Here is a 15,558-nt window from a genome sequence, read left to right on the forward strand (position 1 = left end):
GGAACAGGCAATAAATGCTGGCCAGCCAGCAACAACCACGACCCACAAATGAATAAAGAAAAAGAGTTTGTGTTCATTTTCATGTTTCATTCAGGGATGTCCAGCTTGAAGGAGTTCTATTCCTTTCTATGATTGTTAAAATCACACAACATCTGGTTGTAGTCCAACAGGTTTATTTGGAAGCACAGCACTGTCTAGCACTAGCACTAAACCTGTTGGACTATAACCTTTTATTGTGTGATTTTTAACTTTGTACACCCCAGTCCAACTCCGGCTCCTCCAAATCATTTCTCTGATAGAATTTCTGATTCCTGTTCCAATGATAAGCCATTGATCTGAATTATTAACTTACTTTCTGCATAGATGCTGTCTGACTTGCTAAATGTCTCCTGCATTTGATCTTTTAAGGATGCTATTTAAAGTGCTTTGTGATGGTTATGGGCTAACATTATGGTCAGAAACAATGAGAATAACAGGGAGAATCTTCCTCCAGTTTGTTTTGCCCACTGAGATATTTCCATGAGAATTTCAGACTCTTGACTTACTTGTCTACCCCTTAAGTAGGAATTGGTAGTAAATCTGACTGAAAGTGAGGGTAACCCACTAAGCATAATGGAAATTAGAGTACAGTGCAGCATTTCAAAAGCTGGTAATTGCAGACCAGGGCTTAGCTCATTCACTGCATTGACAATTACCTTAACCATATTTTACATGCATGTTTTTACGTCACATTTTGGGGAGGTCTATTGTAACAAACAGAGCACAGTCATGGTGGCTTAGTGGTTAGCACTGCTGCCTCACAGCAGTAATCGACTGTCTGTGTGGAGTTTGCACATTCTCCTCATGACAGCACGGATTTCCTCCCACAGTCCAAAGGTGTGCAGGTGGATTGGCCAAGGTAAATTCCCCATAGTTCCCAGGGAAGTGCAGGCGAGGTGGATTAGCCATGGGAAATGTAGGAATAGGGTTGAGGGAAGGACACGTCTGGGTTGGATACCCTTCAGAGTGTCAATGTAGACTTGGTGGGACAAATGGCTTGTTTCCACACTTTAGGGATTATAGGAAGTGAGGCATGGCAGAAAAGACAATGTCCAAACCCTCCCAAAGTCAGGCCTTCTCAAGGGATCAGGAAGCACAGAATGCAGGGGACCTGCAGCAGAAAGAGATGCTTGCAATCTTCAACTTTATTTCAGCAAGGCTTTACACAACTGATTCTTACACAAAACAGCTGGTATTGCATCATTGGAGTTTAGAAGAACAAAATGTCATTTAGAATCCTGAGGGGACTGGTGATCAGTGCTGGTAACATGTTTTCCCTCATGGGAGAGACTAGAAGTAGAGGACACAGTTTAAACATGAGGAGTCTCATTGAAGATGATGTGAGGAGAATTCTCTCAGGGTCAGGGGGGGCTGAGGTGCAGTGATTAGTCTCTGAAGCTCTTCTTCAGACTGCAGCAGAGATGTATTATTGAATATTTTAAGAGTTTGATTGATGTTTTGGTTGACAAGGAAGTCAAAGTGGGGTAAGCAGAAAAGCAAAGTGGAGACCACAGTCAGATCAGCTATGGTCTTATCAATGGTGCAGCTCCTCATTCATACATCTCCCAAACTGTCCAGGTCCTACATACACCTCTGCTATAGGAAGCATGGTCCACATTGCTCCAAATGTCTTACAGATGGAATGGCAAGCAGCAAGCTACTAATCTTCATTTTTATCCGTTTAAGTGAGGTCGTTCAGGACTTGATGGTTTGTGGGAAAGGCCATGAGGCAATTCAGGATTAGAGGGGTCATGATCTGAATCATTAACTCTGTTTCTCTCTCCGCAGAAGCTAACAGACCTCGCCAGCATCTTGTTTGCTTATTTCACACAATCTCATTTGGTGTTACACAAAGTCTTTGGCATCTAGAATCCACAATTTTACAATTATTTGGTCACTATTATTTAATTGTTACAAGAGAATGTCATTAGAATCTAAAATATCCTGACTGGCCATGATAGACTATGAACTGTATGCTGTCTGGTTTGATCTATCCTTTTGGAGGGTCGTTCAGGGTATTTTGTGTGGGAACTTTCAAACTCTGTCGTTCAACGAGTAAGTGTGGCTGTTTTAACAATAATAGAAAAAGTAATGAACACTAGTAACTACTTCACATTTTTATTGAAAGCGCTAAGTTACCTGCAGCTGTGTTGTGCTAGTAAAACAGAGGAGTAATTATCAGAGTGAATAACACACACAATTACAGAGATTTAAGTGGAAATTTCCCCTCTGGGATGTGTTAGGAATTGTGCATCATCCTCTTTAATGTACAGGACCTGCTTGGTCCAGTGCAGTTGAAGATAAACATCAGCTCTGATGAAGAGTTATCTCCACTCGAAATGTTAGCTTGCTCTCTCCCTCACTCTCTCTCTCTTCTTGGGTGCTACCTGACCCACTGTGATCTCCAGTGTTTTTGGTTTTCAGAAAATAAACACTTCTTGGTCTAACTAGAAGAGGCTGTTGTAGTGAACAAGATGTAATTTATTATATGTTAGCAACTAGCTACAAGTTCCATTGATATGATGGACAATGTTACAAAGATTTTGAGCATGTTAGGTCTCAATCCTGTAAAATCATAAGCTACTTCAAAAACCATATGACATCACCATCCTGGACAGTACATATCACTCCTCAGTATTAACTGTTTCAGATCCACACATATTAATAATAATTCAGCAAAGCAAATGATTAAGTATATATAACAATCTATATTTCTATCAGACATATTCCATCCAATGTTCCTCCATTGGCTTGTTCCACTGTAGTGCTAACAGGTTTTCGTACACTCCAAAGTCAAATTAATAATATTTTTCATTCTTGGTGATCTACAATTTCAACAGCATTATTCCAATGAAACAACACAATTATACAGGGTTGATTTTCTAAACTGGTAGGCAGACCAACAAGTATTATACCGTGATCAACAAATTCTGGTAGCATTTCATGACGGTGTTTATAGAGTCATGCAGCTTGGAAACAGACCCTCCTATCCATGTCCATGCCAACCAGGTTTCGCAAACTGACCTAGTCCCATTTGCCTACATTTGGCCCATATCCCTCTAAACCTTTCCTATCCCTGTGTCTGTCTAAATGCCTTTTAAATGTTGTAATTGTACCAACCGCCAACACTTCCTCTGGCAGCTCATTCCACACACGCACCACCCTCTGTGTGAAAAAGTTGCCCCTCAGGTACATTTTAAATCTTTCCCCTCTCACCTTAAATCTTTAACCTCTAGGGAAAAGACCTTGACTATTCACCTTATATATGCCCCTCATGATTTTGTGGACCTCTATCAGGTCCGCAACCTCCTAAGCTCCATGGAAAAAAGCCCTAGCCTCACCCTATAACTCAAACCCTCTAGTCGGACTAACATCCTTGCAAATCTTTTCTGCATCTTTTCCGAGTTTAATAACATCCTTCCAATGAGTGGCCATCCCCAGCTGACCTTGTGGAATAAAATTTGACAAAAGATTCAGCTGATGGCACAAATCCTAAAGGACACATATTTAAGATTCTGGACAAAAGACAGAGCAGGGGAAGTATGTGGAAGAACGTTCGTCATGCAGGGAGTGCCAGTGGCACAAAACTTGCTGCTTTACTGCAAGCACAAGCTGTTAAACTGCAGAACAGGGAGTGGATAGGAAATAAACTCACAGAGTTATAGGGACTGAGCAGGACAGTGGGGATGACACAATTGCTCTGAAAAAGTGATATCACTTCCTTTCTCTGTCTCTCTCTGCTGATGCTGTCAGACCTGTTGAGCTTCTCCAATATTTTCTGTGTTTGTGACAGGAGTTCTCCTCTTGAATCTTACAAGGGTCCAAGGGATGAGATTGTGGCAGAAAACCAGTGAGGTTCAGCTTGGGTGCAGCTGTTATACATTTGCCGAGTTGCACGGGAAGTTTCTCACTAGGCAGTGGTGAGTTGCCAATTCTAGGGGATTATTGATTGTTAAACACTTTATTAACGGCCCAACTCTTTCATTTTCAGCTTCCCAGTTTGCCAAATGCACCAAAAGAGATAGACATTGAGAATCTTCATCATGAAACCAGACTGAGCACATGACAATTTCAGGGCCTCCTTGGATACCAACATCTCAGGGCACCTCTGTGGGTACTGGTCTCACACACACACACATACACACACACACTCCTACACAAACACCCTACACACAAACTCCTACACACACACACTCCTACACACACACACACACACTCCTACACACACACACACAGCCCCAACATCCACGGAGATTGGTAGCCAACATATGCCAGCCTTAAGAACCCTCATGGCACATCTCTGATCCACTTGTAGGATGCTCCTGCCCTTCAATGATGTAGCTTGGGCTGTTAGGATGGTGGGGTGGGGTGGATGAGAGTACATGAGGGAAGGTGTTGCAGGGCAATAGTGAGAGTGGAGAAACTGGAGCCTTAGTGGGAGCTGGGTACAGAAGCAGAGTCAGAGTGAGTGTGAGGTATCGCAGAGAAGATGGTGGCACTTCTGTTGGCCGAGTGGAGAAGATCATTGCCTTCCTACATGGATGGGCGTTCGTCCAGAGGGCTGAGACTGCACTGACCAGGGGGCAACCTCAGAGCATGATCTGGTGGTCTGGTCCTGGGGCAGGAGGGTATCCCTTTCTGCAAGGAGTAGGAAGGAGCTCCCAAGTTCTCCATGTTTGCTATTTCCAGGGTGAACATCAGGAACTGTGGAGGGCAGCTCTGGATGGACAGTGCTCGGCTGTTTTTAAAGATGACACAGGCACAAGGGATGCTGGTCTTTCAGTGGATATTACTGAGTGGTGCCTTGTTGTACTGGGAATATCACAGAACAGAGATCATTACAGCACAGTACAGGCCCTTCAGCACTCAATGTTGTGCCAACCTGTCAAATCAATCTAAAGCTCATCCAACCTACACTATTCCATTATCATCCGTATGTTTGTCCAATGACCATTTAAATGTCCTTACTGTTGCAGGCAGGGAATTCCATGCCCCTACCACTCTCTGAGTAAAGAACCTACCTCTGACATCTGTCCTATATCTATCACCCCTCAGTTTGAAGCTACGTCCCCTCATGCTCGCCATCACCATCCAAGGAAAAACGTTCTCACTGTCCACCCTATCTAATCCTCTGGTCATCTTGTATGTCTCTATTAAGTCACTTCTTCTCTCTAATGAAAACAGCCTCAAGTCCCTCAACCTTTCCTCATAAGACCTTCCTTCCATACCAGGCAACATCCTGGTAAATCTCCTCTGCACCCTTTCCAGTGCTTCCATGTCCTTTCTATAATGGGGCAAGCAGACCTGTATGCAATACTCCATGTGCGGCCACACCAGAGTTTTGTTCAGCTGCAACATGACCTCATGGTTCCGAAACCTAATCCCTGTACCAATGAAAGCTAACACACCGTATGCCTTCTTAACAATCCAATCAACCTGGGTGGCAAAAGGGATTTATGTACATGGACACCGCAATCTCACTGTCATCCACACTACCAATAATCTTACCATTAGCCCAGTACTCTGTATTTCTATTGCTTCTTCCAAAGTGAATCACCTCACACTTTTCCACATTAAACAGCATTTGCCACTTCTCAGCCCAGCTCTGCAGCTTATCTATGTCTCTCTGTAACCTACAATATCCTTCGGCACTGTCCACTACTCCACTGACTTTAGTATCATCCACAAATTTACTAACCCATCCTTCTACGCCCTCATCCAGGTCATTTATAAAAACGACAAACAGCAGTGGCTCCAAAACAGATCCTTGCAGTACACCAGTAGTTACTGAACTCCAGGATGAACATTTACTATTAACCACCACCCTCTGTCTTCTTACAGCTAGCCAATTTCTGATCTAAACTGCTAAATCACCCTCAATGCCATGCTTCGGTATTTTCTGCAATAACCTACTTGGAAAACCTTATCAAACACTTTACTGACATCCATATACATCACACCACATCATGTCATACGGTGGGGTGGAATCAGACACAAGGAGCATCATGGAGCCAAGGTGACTAATTAATGAGCTGATTCCGGTAAGATACAGAGAGAAATCTTCCTAATCCTCATGGCAAAACTACCTTCAGACAACTTGACACAAGTCACACTTAGCCAAAACAACATTAGATTCGGCCCTACAGCACAAAAACAGGCCTTTTGGCCCAACCAGTCCATACTGTTCCATACCAGGCTCCTCCCATCCCTCTTCTTCCCCCCTTGATCAGCATAAAACAAGGCAAATATCAGATCAGCCACAATCTTACTGAACAATGAAGAAGACTCAAAGGCCTGAATGGTTGACTCCTACTCCTGTTTTTTTCCAATATTCCAATTATCTTCTGTCCTTTTCTCCCTCTTTCACTTTCCAGCCTCTGCTTGAATGTCTTTGTCATTGTCTGGATTGCTCCTTGCAGTGGCACATTTCACATTTTAGCCACTCTCTGAACAAACGAAGCCATTCAAATGAACATACTAAAGATAACACTATCCACATGACCCTTTGGCGGACTGTGTTATCCTTTACGAGTTTCAGCATCACCTTGATTATCACAGTGTATGCGATGCTGTTGATAAATTATTTGAACGCTTCTTGTCCACGCTCACAATGAATAGTTACCTAAATGGCATATTTTTGATCTTAAGACCTAAATGTTTCCTGCTTTCATGAGGGAGATCTGGAGAAGACCTGATGACAACAGTGAATTTTATGTGAATCACTGCATTGTAATGAACACAGCACCATTCCTACTGCACCCCATCAATCCACCTCGAGGGTCTGCAAGCAGCATCTTATCAGAGATGTTCATAGTGGGGTGACATGGTGGCTCAGTGGTTAGCACTGCTGCTTCACAGCTGCCAGTGACCTGGGTTTAATTCCAGCTTTGTGTGTGACTGACTGTGTGGAGTTTGCACATTCTCTCCATGTCTGCGTGGATTTCCTCTGGGTGCTCTGGTTTCCTCCCACACTAAAAGATGTGCAGGTTAGATGAATTACCATGCTAAATTGTCCATAGTGTTCAGGATATGTAGGCTATGGGCAATAGGGTAGGGGAATGAGTCTGGCTGGTTACTCTTCGGAAGGTTGGTGTGGACTTGTTGGGCCAAATGGCCTGTTTCCACACGTAGGGATTCTAAAGTGAGACAGGATTTCAACAAAGTAAATAAGGAGAGACTGTTTCCAGCGTCAGTTAGTAATAGACACAGATCATCTTGTAATAGACAAAACATAAGGAAATATTATTTTGTAATGCAGACAGTTGCAGTGCTCTGTTGAATGGGTGGTAGACTTAGATTCAATGGTAACGTGCAAGAGAGAATTTGATAAATATTTGAAGGGGGAGAAATGTATAACTATGAGGAAAAATGATTTGGAGGTGCTGGTGTTGGACTGGAGTTTACAAAGTTAAAAATCACACACCACCAGGTTATAGTCCAACAGGTTTATTTGGAAGCACAAGCTTTCAGAGTACTGCTTCTTCATCAGGTGTGTGTGTGTGTGTGTTTGTGTGTCTGTGTATCTATATGTGTCCCTGCGTGTCTGTGTCTATCTGTGTGTGCGTGTGTGTCTGTGTGTGTGCGCCTGTTTGTGTGTCTGTGTGATTGTGTGTGTCTCTGTGTGGCTGTGTTTGTGACACTGAAGAAATTTGTGTGTGTGTGCGTGTCTGTGTTTGTGTGTGTGACACTGAAGAAATGAGTGTGCCTCTGTGTGTCAGTGTGCATCTCTGTGTGTGTGCGTGTGTCTGCCTGTGTCTCTATATGTCAGCGTGTGTGTCTATGTGTGCCCTGTATGTGTGCCCTGTGTGTGTCAGTGTGTGTCTCTGTGTGTCAGTGTGTGTGTGTCTGTGTGGGTGTGTGTGTGTGTGCCTGTGTCTGTGTGTGTCAGTGTATGTGCGTCTGTGTGTGTCTCTGTTTGTTGTGCTTGTGTGTGTCTGTGTGTGTAGTGCAGTGAGGTCACCTGTGGTGTGACATGAACTCAATGTCCCGGTTGAGGCCGTCCGCATAGATACCGAACTTAGCTGTCAGCCTCTGCTTCTGACAACCACCTGATGAAGGAGCTGCGCTCCGAAAGTGCTTCCAATAAGCCTGTTGGACTGTCACCTGGTGTGATTTTTAACTATGAGCAAAAAGTAGGTTAAGCAGGGTGATTAGCCAGCTGTTTCGGAGTTAACAAGGTTGAATGGCCTTCTACAATTCATGAAATAAAATTGTTCTATTTTTGTGCTTGATTTAGCTTATTTTCAAAATGAAACTGGGTAAGTTTTCCTTGCGATAGAAGGTCCTCCTCCTTTCAATGTCTACACATGTGCCTGTCACTCCGACTGGTTTGGAAGGGGGTTCTCTTGACCCAGGTCCTCCTCACCCATTGCATCCTGGGACTCAGTAACTCCATGGAACATCAGGAAGCTGGAGTTGCTGTGGACCAACTGCTTGTTGGGATCGGACTGCACCTGCTCTAGTTTCAGGGAGGCAAAAGGATTCGGCCCGTAACCAATGATGCGGGTTTCCAGCTCCTGAAGGATCTCAAGGGAATACTTCAATTCCTGGTCGCTGCAAAACAAGGAAAGTTATACCTCAGTGTAGAAACAGGACAAAGAATAACAGCATTCAGGATAGTGCCAGTGAGCACCTGATATTCTTCATTAAACAGCCATTCTTCAACCTGGGCAGCCAGTACACTGATTTCAATGGACCAGACAACAATTATTTCTAGCAAGGTAACTCAGAGATGCAGCACCTCCACCAGAACAACAATTAAATGTTGCATTTATGTAGTGCCTTTATCACACCTCATGGCTGTTCCCAACAGAGTGACTATCATAAAATAGGCTGGGATTGGAGAAGTTCAGTTATCTTGGAAGCTTATACGACTGGAGGAGATTATCAAAATAATCTCTCACTTCTGTCCCAATCTATGCTCCACTGAGGCTGGTCATGGCAGATTCAATTATGGCTGTCTGGTGGGAATTGGAAAAAAATTGGGCAGATGGTGGTTTAGTGGTAAGGTCGTTGGAGTCATAATCTAGTTTGTGGTGGCACCATGGTTAGTACTGCTGCTTCACAGCACCAGGGACCTGGGTTCGATTCCAGCCTTGGGCAGCTGTGTGGAGACTGCTCTGGTTTCTTTCCACAGTCCCAAATGTATGCAGGCTTGGTGAATTTTCCATGCTAAATTACCGTGTAGTGCACAGACATATAGATTATTTGGATTAGCCATGGGACATATGAGGATTGGTTGGAATATTTTACGGAGGGCCAGTGTGGATTCGATGGGCCGAATGCTTTCTTCCCGCCCTGTAGGGACCCTCATAGCCCCAGCTTCATGCTCTGGGGTCGTAGGTTCAAATCCTGCCACAGCTACAGGCAGGACTTGACTCAATAAAATTGACTTGATAAATCTGATTTCACGTAAGACCAACCATGAATCAGTTATCATAAAAGAGATCCCCTGTCCTGACCTGGTCTGGTCTACATATAACTCCAGACCCACAGCAATGTGGTTAACCCTTAATCATACTCTTAAAAGGCAATTAGGAACATCCGTGTCCCATGAAAGGATAAGGGAAAACCATAGGACAGGGAAAGGGCTAAACGGACTCTCTCCAGCTGATGTGGCCTTGATTGGCTGGATTGTCCCCTCTGATGGTGTGAAACCCCCTTAATTCTTTAGCTAAGGAAAAGCAGGTACAATATTAAAACTGCAGCTGGGAGCCCTTACCTGTACATTGTAAAGAGAGATGGGATATTGTAGTCCCTCAGTAGTAGAAGAGTCGGGAGCCATCCCTCAGCTAAACCCTGTGAAACATGAAACCCTAGGGATGAAGAAAACTGGTTTAGAATTATATGCATGGATCATGTTCAACCCGTAACATTGGAGCTTATGAATTACTCAGTGCAAGAAATGGCATCCTTCATTGACATTGCCAGGCCAATAGTGTCTATCAAAATCAATCCAAAGTCTTGACTTGCTTTTTTCAGTCTTCTCCTTCCCTCCCTCATTCTGCTTGTTCTGCTGTCTCCTCCACCCAGTCTGCAAACCTTCTGGCCTCACCTTTTAACACAGTGCATGCCCTCAATAGACTTTAATCAGGACAATCACTAGATAACCAAATGTTAAAGGGAGTGACATTAAACAATAGCCTGGGGAGTGGCATTAACCTCCCCATGATGACACCTAGATTAATGAGTATACATTTCTCTCACAGTATAAATTGGTGTTCTTTTTGCAATCTGATGTTCTTGCACCTGTCCTGATGAGAAAGTGTAGACAGATGGGTTTTGTTTCCCTCAGGAATACTCTCAGTCCTGGTTATCCACAAGGGGGAGGGACTAGAGTGCCTCCCCTCTGTATCACGAAGGATCGGTTTACTGAGGCAGACCCAATGAAAAATGTGGGGGGAGAAGACCATGAGACATAGGAGCAGAATTTAGGCCATTCAGCCCACTGAGTCTGCTCTGCCATCCAATCATGGCTGATAAGTTTCCCATCCCCATTCTCCCGTTTTTTTCCCCGTAACCCTTGATCCTCTTTACAATCAAGAACCTATCTATCTCCGACTTAAATATACTCACTGACCTGGCCTCCTCAGCCTTCTGTGGCAGTGAATTCCATAGATTCACCACTCTCTGGCAAGAAATTTCTCCTTATCTCCATTCTAAAAGATCTTCCCTTTACTCTAAGGCTGTGCCCTTGGGTCCTAGTCTCACCTACCAATGGAAACATCTTCCCAACATCCACTCTGCCCAGGCCATTCAATATTCTGTATGTTTCAATTAGATCCCCCCCTCATCTTTCTAAACTCCATTGAGAATAGACCCAGAGTCCTCAAACGATCCTCATATGTTAAGCTTTTCATTCCTGGGACCATTCTCGTGAACTTCCTCTGAACACACTCCATCCTTCCTGAGATATGGGCCCCAAAACTGCTCACAATACTCCAAATGTGGTCTGACCAAAGCCTTATAGAGCCTCAGAAGTACATCCCTGCTTTTATATTCAAGTCCTTTTCAAAATAAATGCCATCATTGCATTTGCCTTCCAAACAACTGACTCAATCTGTAAGTTTACCTTGAGAGAATCCTGGACTAGAACTCCCAAGTCTCTTTGCAGTTCAGATTTCTGAATTTTCTCCCCATTTAGAAAATAGTCCATGCCTCTATTGTGCTTACCAAAGTGCATGACCTCACACTTTCTCACGTTGTACTCCATCTCCCACTCTCCTAATCTGTCCAAATCCTTCTGCAGCCTCCCCACCTCCTCAATGCTACCTGTCCCTCTATCTATCTTTGTATCATCTGCAAATGTAGCCAGAATGCCCTCAGTTCCTTCATCTAATCGTTAATGTATAAAGTGAAAAGTTGTGGTCCCACCACTGAGCCTTGCGGAACACCACTTGTCACCAGCTGCCATCTTGAGAAAGAACCTTTTATCCCCACTCTCTGCTTTCTGCCAGACAGCCAAGTTTCTATCCATGCTAGCACCTTGTCTCTAACACTATGGGCCCTTATCTTACTCAGCAGCCTCCTGTGTGGCACCCTGTCAAAGGTCTTCTTGAAGTCCAGATAGATAACATCCTTTGGCTCTCCTTGGTCTAACCTGCTCATTACTTCCTCAAAGAATTCTAGCAGATTTGTCAGGCATGACCTCCCCTTGATGAAACCATGCTGACTCTGCCTATTTTACCATACACTTCAAAATATTCAGCAATCTCATCCTTCCCAATGGATTCCAGGATCTTACCCATGACCAAGGTTAGGCTAATTGGTCTGTAATTTTCTGTCTTTTGCCTTACTCTCTTTTTAAACAGGATTTTCCAGTCGTCTGGGACTCTCCATTATTCTAGCGATTCCTGAAAGATCCCCATTAATGCCTCCACTATCCCACGATGGGATCTTGGGCAGGCCCCATGAGTACAAAGATATCAAAATCCACTTGGACTCAAATTCAAAGTGGAGATTGAGGGGGGGAGGGGATCTGATTGAAGTATACACAGTTATGAGAGTCCCAATGCCACTGCTTTAAAAATTTACACAGCTGGAGAGGATGCTGGGGAGATTTACCAGGACGTTGCCTGGTATGGAGGGAAGGTCTTATGAGGAAAGACTAAGGGACTTGAGGCTGTTTTTGTTAGAGAGAAGAAGGTTGAGAGATGACTTAATTGAGACGTATAAGATAATCAGAGGATTAGATAGGGTGGACAGTGGGAGCCTTTTTCCTCAGACGGTGATGGCTAGGATGAGGGGACATAGCTTTAAAATGAGGGGTATAGGACAGATGTCAGAGGTAGTTTCTTTACTCAGAGAGTAGTAGGGGTGTGGAATGCACTGCCTGCAACAGTAGTGGACTCGCCAACTTGAAGTGCATTTAAATGGTAATTGGATAAACATATGGATGAAAATGGAATATTGTAGGTTCTATGGGCTTCAGATTGTTTTCACAGGTTGGTGCAACACAGAGGGCCGAAGGGCCTGTACTGCGCTGTAATGTTCTATGTACAGATAAAGTAGCTCGTGAGAATCTTTTCCCCATGGTAGACATGTCTAAGAGCGGGGGGCATAAGGTTTAAGGTGAGGAGTAAGTGGCTAAGAGGAAATCTGAGGAAAAGGTGGTAGAAATATGGAGTGCACTGCCTGAGACCGTGTTGGAGGCAGATACTCTCACAACATTTAAGCAGCATCTAAAATGCCTGGCCAGAGCGCAGGTGAATGGGATCAGTGTGGTTTGGTGTTTGTTGGTAAGCATAGATATGGTGGCATAAGGACCTATTTCCGTGTTGTGAGACTCTATGACTATTAACTTCTTCCATCATTGGGTCAGGATAAGAATTCTAAGCCCACCATGTTTAGCTGAGAACCCCAGTCATGCAACCAATACACAAACTTATTTTCACTTTCAACTGCTACCTGAGAAACGTTCAGTCACCACCTCTCTCCCTTTGTCACCTTGGATTTTACCTCCACTTTGTCCAATGCATGTCCTTACTACCCAATCTCCATGGAGCTCCTTCTGAGGTGACTAACAGGAAAAGCGAGAGTCAGAGAACTTAACCACTCTTCCCCTCCCCCCCGCCCACCCCACAAGTGGTTTTGTCTCTACACATTGGCACTCCCCCTCTTTCAGCACTTGTCAGAAAGGATCTCCCATTTAAGACGGAGCTGAGGGGGAATTTCTCCTATCAGAGTGTTTAGAATTCTCTCCTCCAGACAGCAGTGGAGGCTAAGTCATGGGGGAGCAGTCACCGCTGAGTTGGACAGCTTCCTGATTGCTGAGGAAGTCTAGAGCTCATGGGGGATGGTGGTGGTGATGGTGGTGGTGGTGGTGGTGGCGGGGGGCGGGGGGGGGGGGGAGTCAGGCAATAAAGTATAGTTGAGGTCACAATCAGGTCAGCCATAATCTCAATGAATGGTGGACTAGGCTAAAAGGATCGAATGGCCGTTTACGATTTCTATTCTTTATGCAACAAAAACAACATGCACTTATACGGCACATTTAATGGGGTAAAACATCACAAAGCACTTTACAGGTGCGTCGTCTCGTAAATACTGACACTGAGTCTCAGAGGGCAATATCAGGACGGGTAATTAAAAGGCTTGGTCAAAAGAGGTCAATTTTCATGAAATATAAGAATGAATTGGGATCTTTCATGATCCCCAAAACATCCCAAACACCTCCCAGCCATGCTCGTGATGTGGATTCACTGTTGTAAGGAGGACAGCAGTGCACAGCAAGATTCCACGAGCCACAGTGACTAGAAAATCCATTTTGAGATCTCCATTGAATAAATACCAACCCAGGGCACCTGGGTGAACTCCCATGCTTTGCTTCAAAATATCGCCTTGGGGTGTTATTACTGAGAAGGCAGCCATAGCCTCAGTCAAAGTCCATTCCAAAAGACCTAAAGATGGCGCTGCACTGCAGGGGTGACCTAAAGGAGGCAGAGAGGTCAAACTCCACAGGAAACGACCATGACTGCTGAAGGCAACAATCACCAATGGGGGAACAAAGGATAGCACTGAAGGTCAAAACTGGAGGCACGTGGAGATCTTAGAGAGTTGTCAGCAGTGCCATCTTTTCAATGAGATGTTAATTCAGGTCCATCTATGGTACTGTATTGTAAAAGAGCAAGGGTGCTATCCTTTGGGATGTTTTTGTTTTGTTTAGGGGTGTCATCTTACTGTCTTAGCCATCACTGGAATGTTTTAAGGTTGAAAGAGGTTACAGTGATAGAAGGAGGAACATCAAAGAGGGATCTGAACACAAGAATTGGAACTGCAAGTGAGTTGGTTACTTGGTCATTATTTGATGCTAATCCCTAATGGCATTATTGAGATTAGGAACTACCTTAACCAGTACTATCTTTCCAGCTCCAATTGTTTTGAAAGTGCAGTCGAAATGGAGGGGGTATATTTGGATCCCTAATTACATGTGCTACTGTGTGTTAAGCAGTGTGTTTTCCCATAATATGAATCATCAAAGTCACCAATGGCCAGGAGTTCCTCTTGGAAGGGCAACAGAAAGCAGCCCTTGTACACCACCTAGTGGCTGGCTTTACAATACCGAGAGCTAAGAGGCCTCAGGTCAAGGAAAACATGGGGAAAAATACAAAGGGAATATTCACGATCAAAACTCAGCTAGAAGAAACTACAGCAAAATTGGGTCAGGACACGATTAACCAACTCAGCAGGAAGAATCAATGTTCAGTTCTCCCTCTCTCTTGTCAAATATCTTCTTTAAAAGAAGTGTAGCCATCACCATCTCTGCTTCCTATGACTGACCTGATAACTTGCAAATACAGAACTTATAATAAAACATTACATAAACAGTGGCACAGTCAGTGTCCAGGAGTGTCAGGTGGCACTAAAATCTTTCCAATTTTAATTTTAGACCAAACAAAATCCTGTAAGAATGCCACATGATAGTGGCTCTCTCCTTCTCCGCACTTATTTATAGAGGTTTAATATCAAGATAAATCTTGTTTTATTGGTGGCTGCCAGGCTTTAGTACAATAATCCTTCGAAGTTCTCTCACTTACACCATGTCCTCCTTTGGAACTGACCTTTAAATCCTTGCTTCGCCTGTCAGCCCAACAGTTCATCCATTGAGTGCTGAACTAGCTCAGGGTCATGCACGATGATCCAGGAGGGGGTGCCTCACGTGCTCCCCGTTGACTGTGGAGTCAGGCGATCAGCATGTCCAGCCTCACTTCACGTGAAAAGACCCATAGTCACTCCCTATCCCTCCAACCGGTCAGTAATCACTCCCAAACTGATTACTGACCACTAACCGTCACAGATCAAACCCCTGCCGAGGTAATCAACCGTTCCAAACTTGGTTATTGATCACTTATGACCCAGTTATGAATCATCTCCCACTGCTTACCCATCATTCTCGGCCTGGTTATCACTCACACCAACATGGCTGCCCAATTACCAACTCCTGACTCAAGGCTCAATCCCCAGTTCTCCTCTTGTGCCACATCCATCAACATTGGAGAAAAATCACTGCCGCATTAAAGT

At 44.2% G+C, this 15,558-nt stretch overlaps 1 protein-coding gene across 2 annotated transcripts in view; it reads right to left on the reverse strand.

Annotated features, from left to right (window-relative positions):
• Window positions 1-1,967: 1,967 nt before the first annotated feature.
• mss51 (MSS51 mitochondrial translational activator) overlaps window positions 1,968-15,558 on the reverse strand; it is a 32,800-nt gene continuing 19,209 nt past the window's right edge. For both annotated transcript variants that reach the window (XM_043711038.2, XM_043711036.2), the window contains exons 5-6: window positions 9,761-9,854; window positions 1,968-8,592 (exon numbers count right to left, since the gene is read on the reverse strand). In XM_043711038.2, the coding sequence (XP_043566973.1) occupies window positions 8,355-8,592; window positions 9,761-9,854 (332 nt within the window). In that variant the 3' untranslated portion in view covers window positions 1,968-8,354. The remainder of the gene's footprint in view (window positions 8,593-9,760; window positions 9,855-15,558) is intronic.

Source organism: Chiloscyllium plagiosum, unplaced genomic scaffold, assembly GCF_037043375.1.
Source record: "Chiloscyllium plagiosum isolate Xiang-an unplaced genomic scaffold, Cpla_swu_hap1 HiC_scaffold_20, whole genome shotgun sequence".
NCBI classification, from domain to species: Eukaryota; Metazoa; Chordata; class Chondrichthyes; order Orectolobiformes; family Hemiscylliidae; genus Chiloscyllium; species Chiloscyllium plagiosum.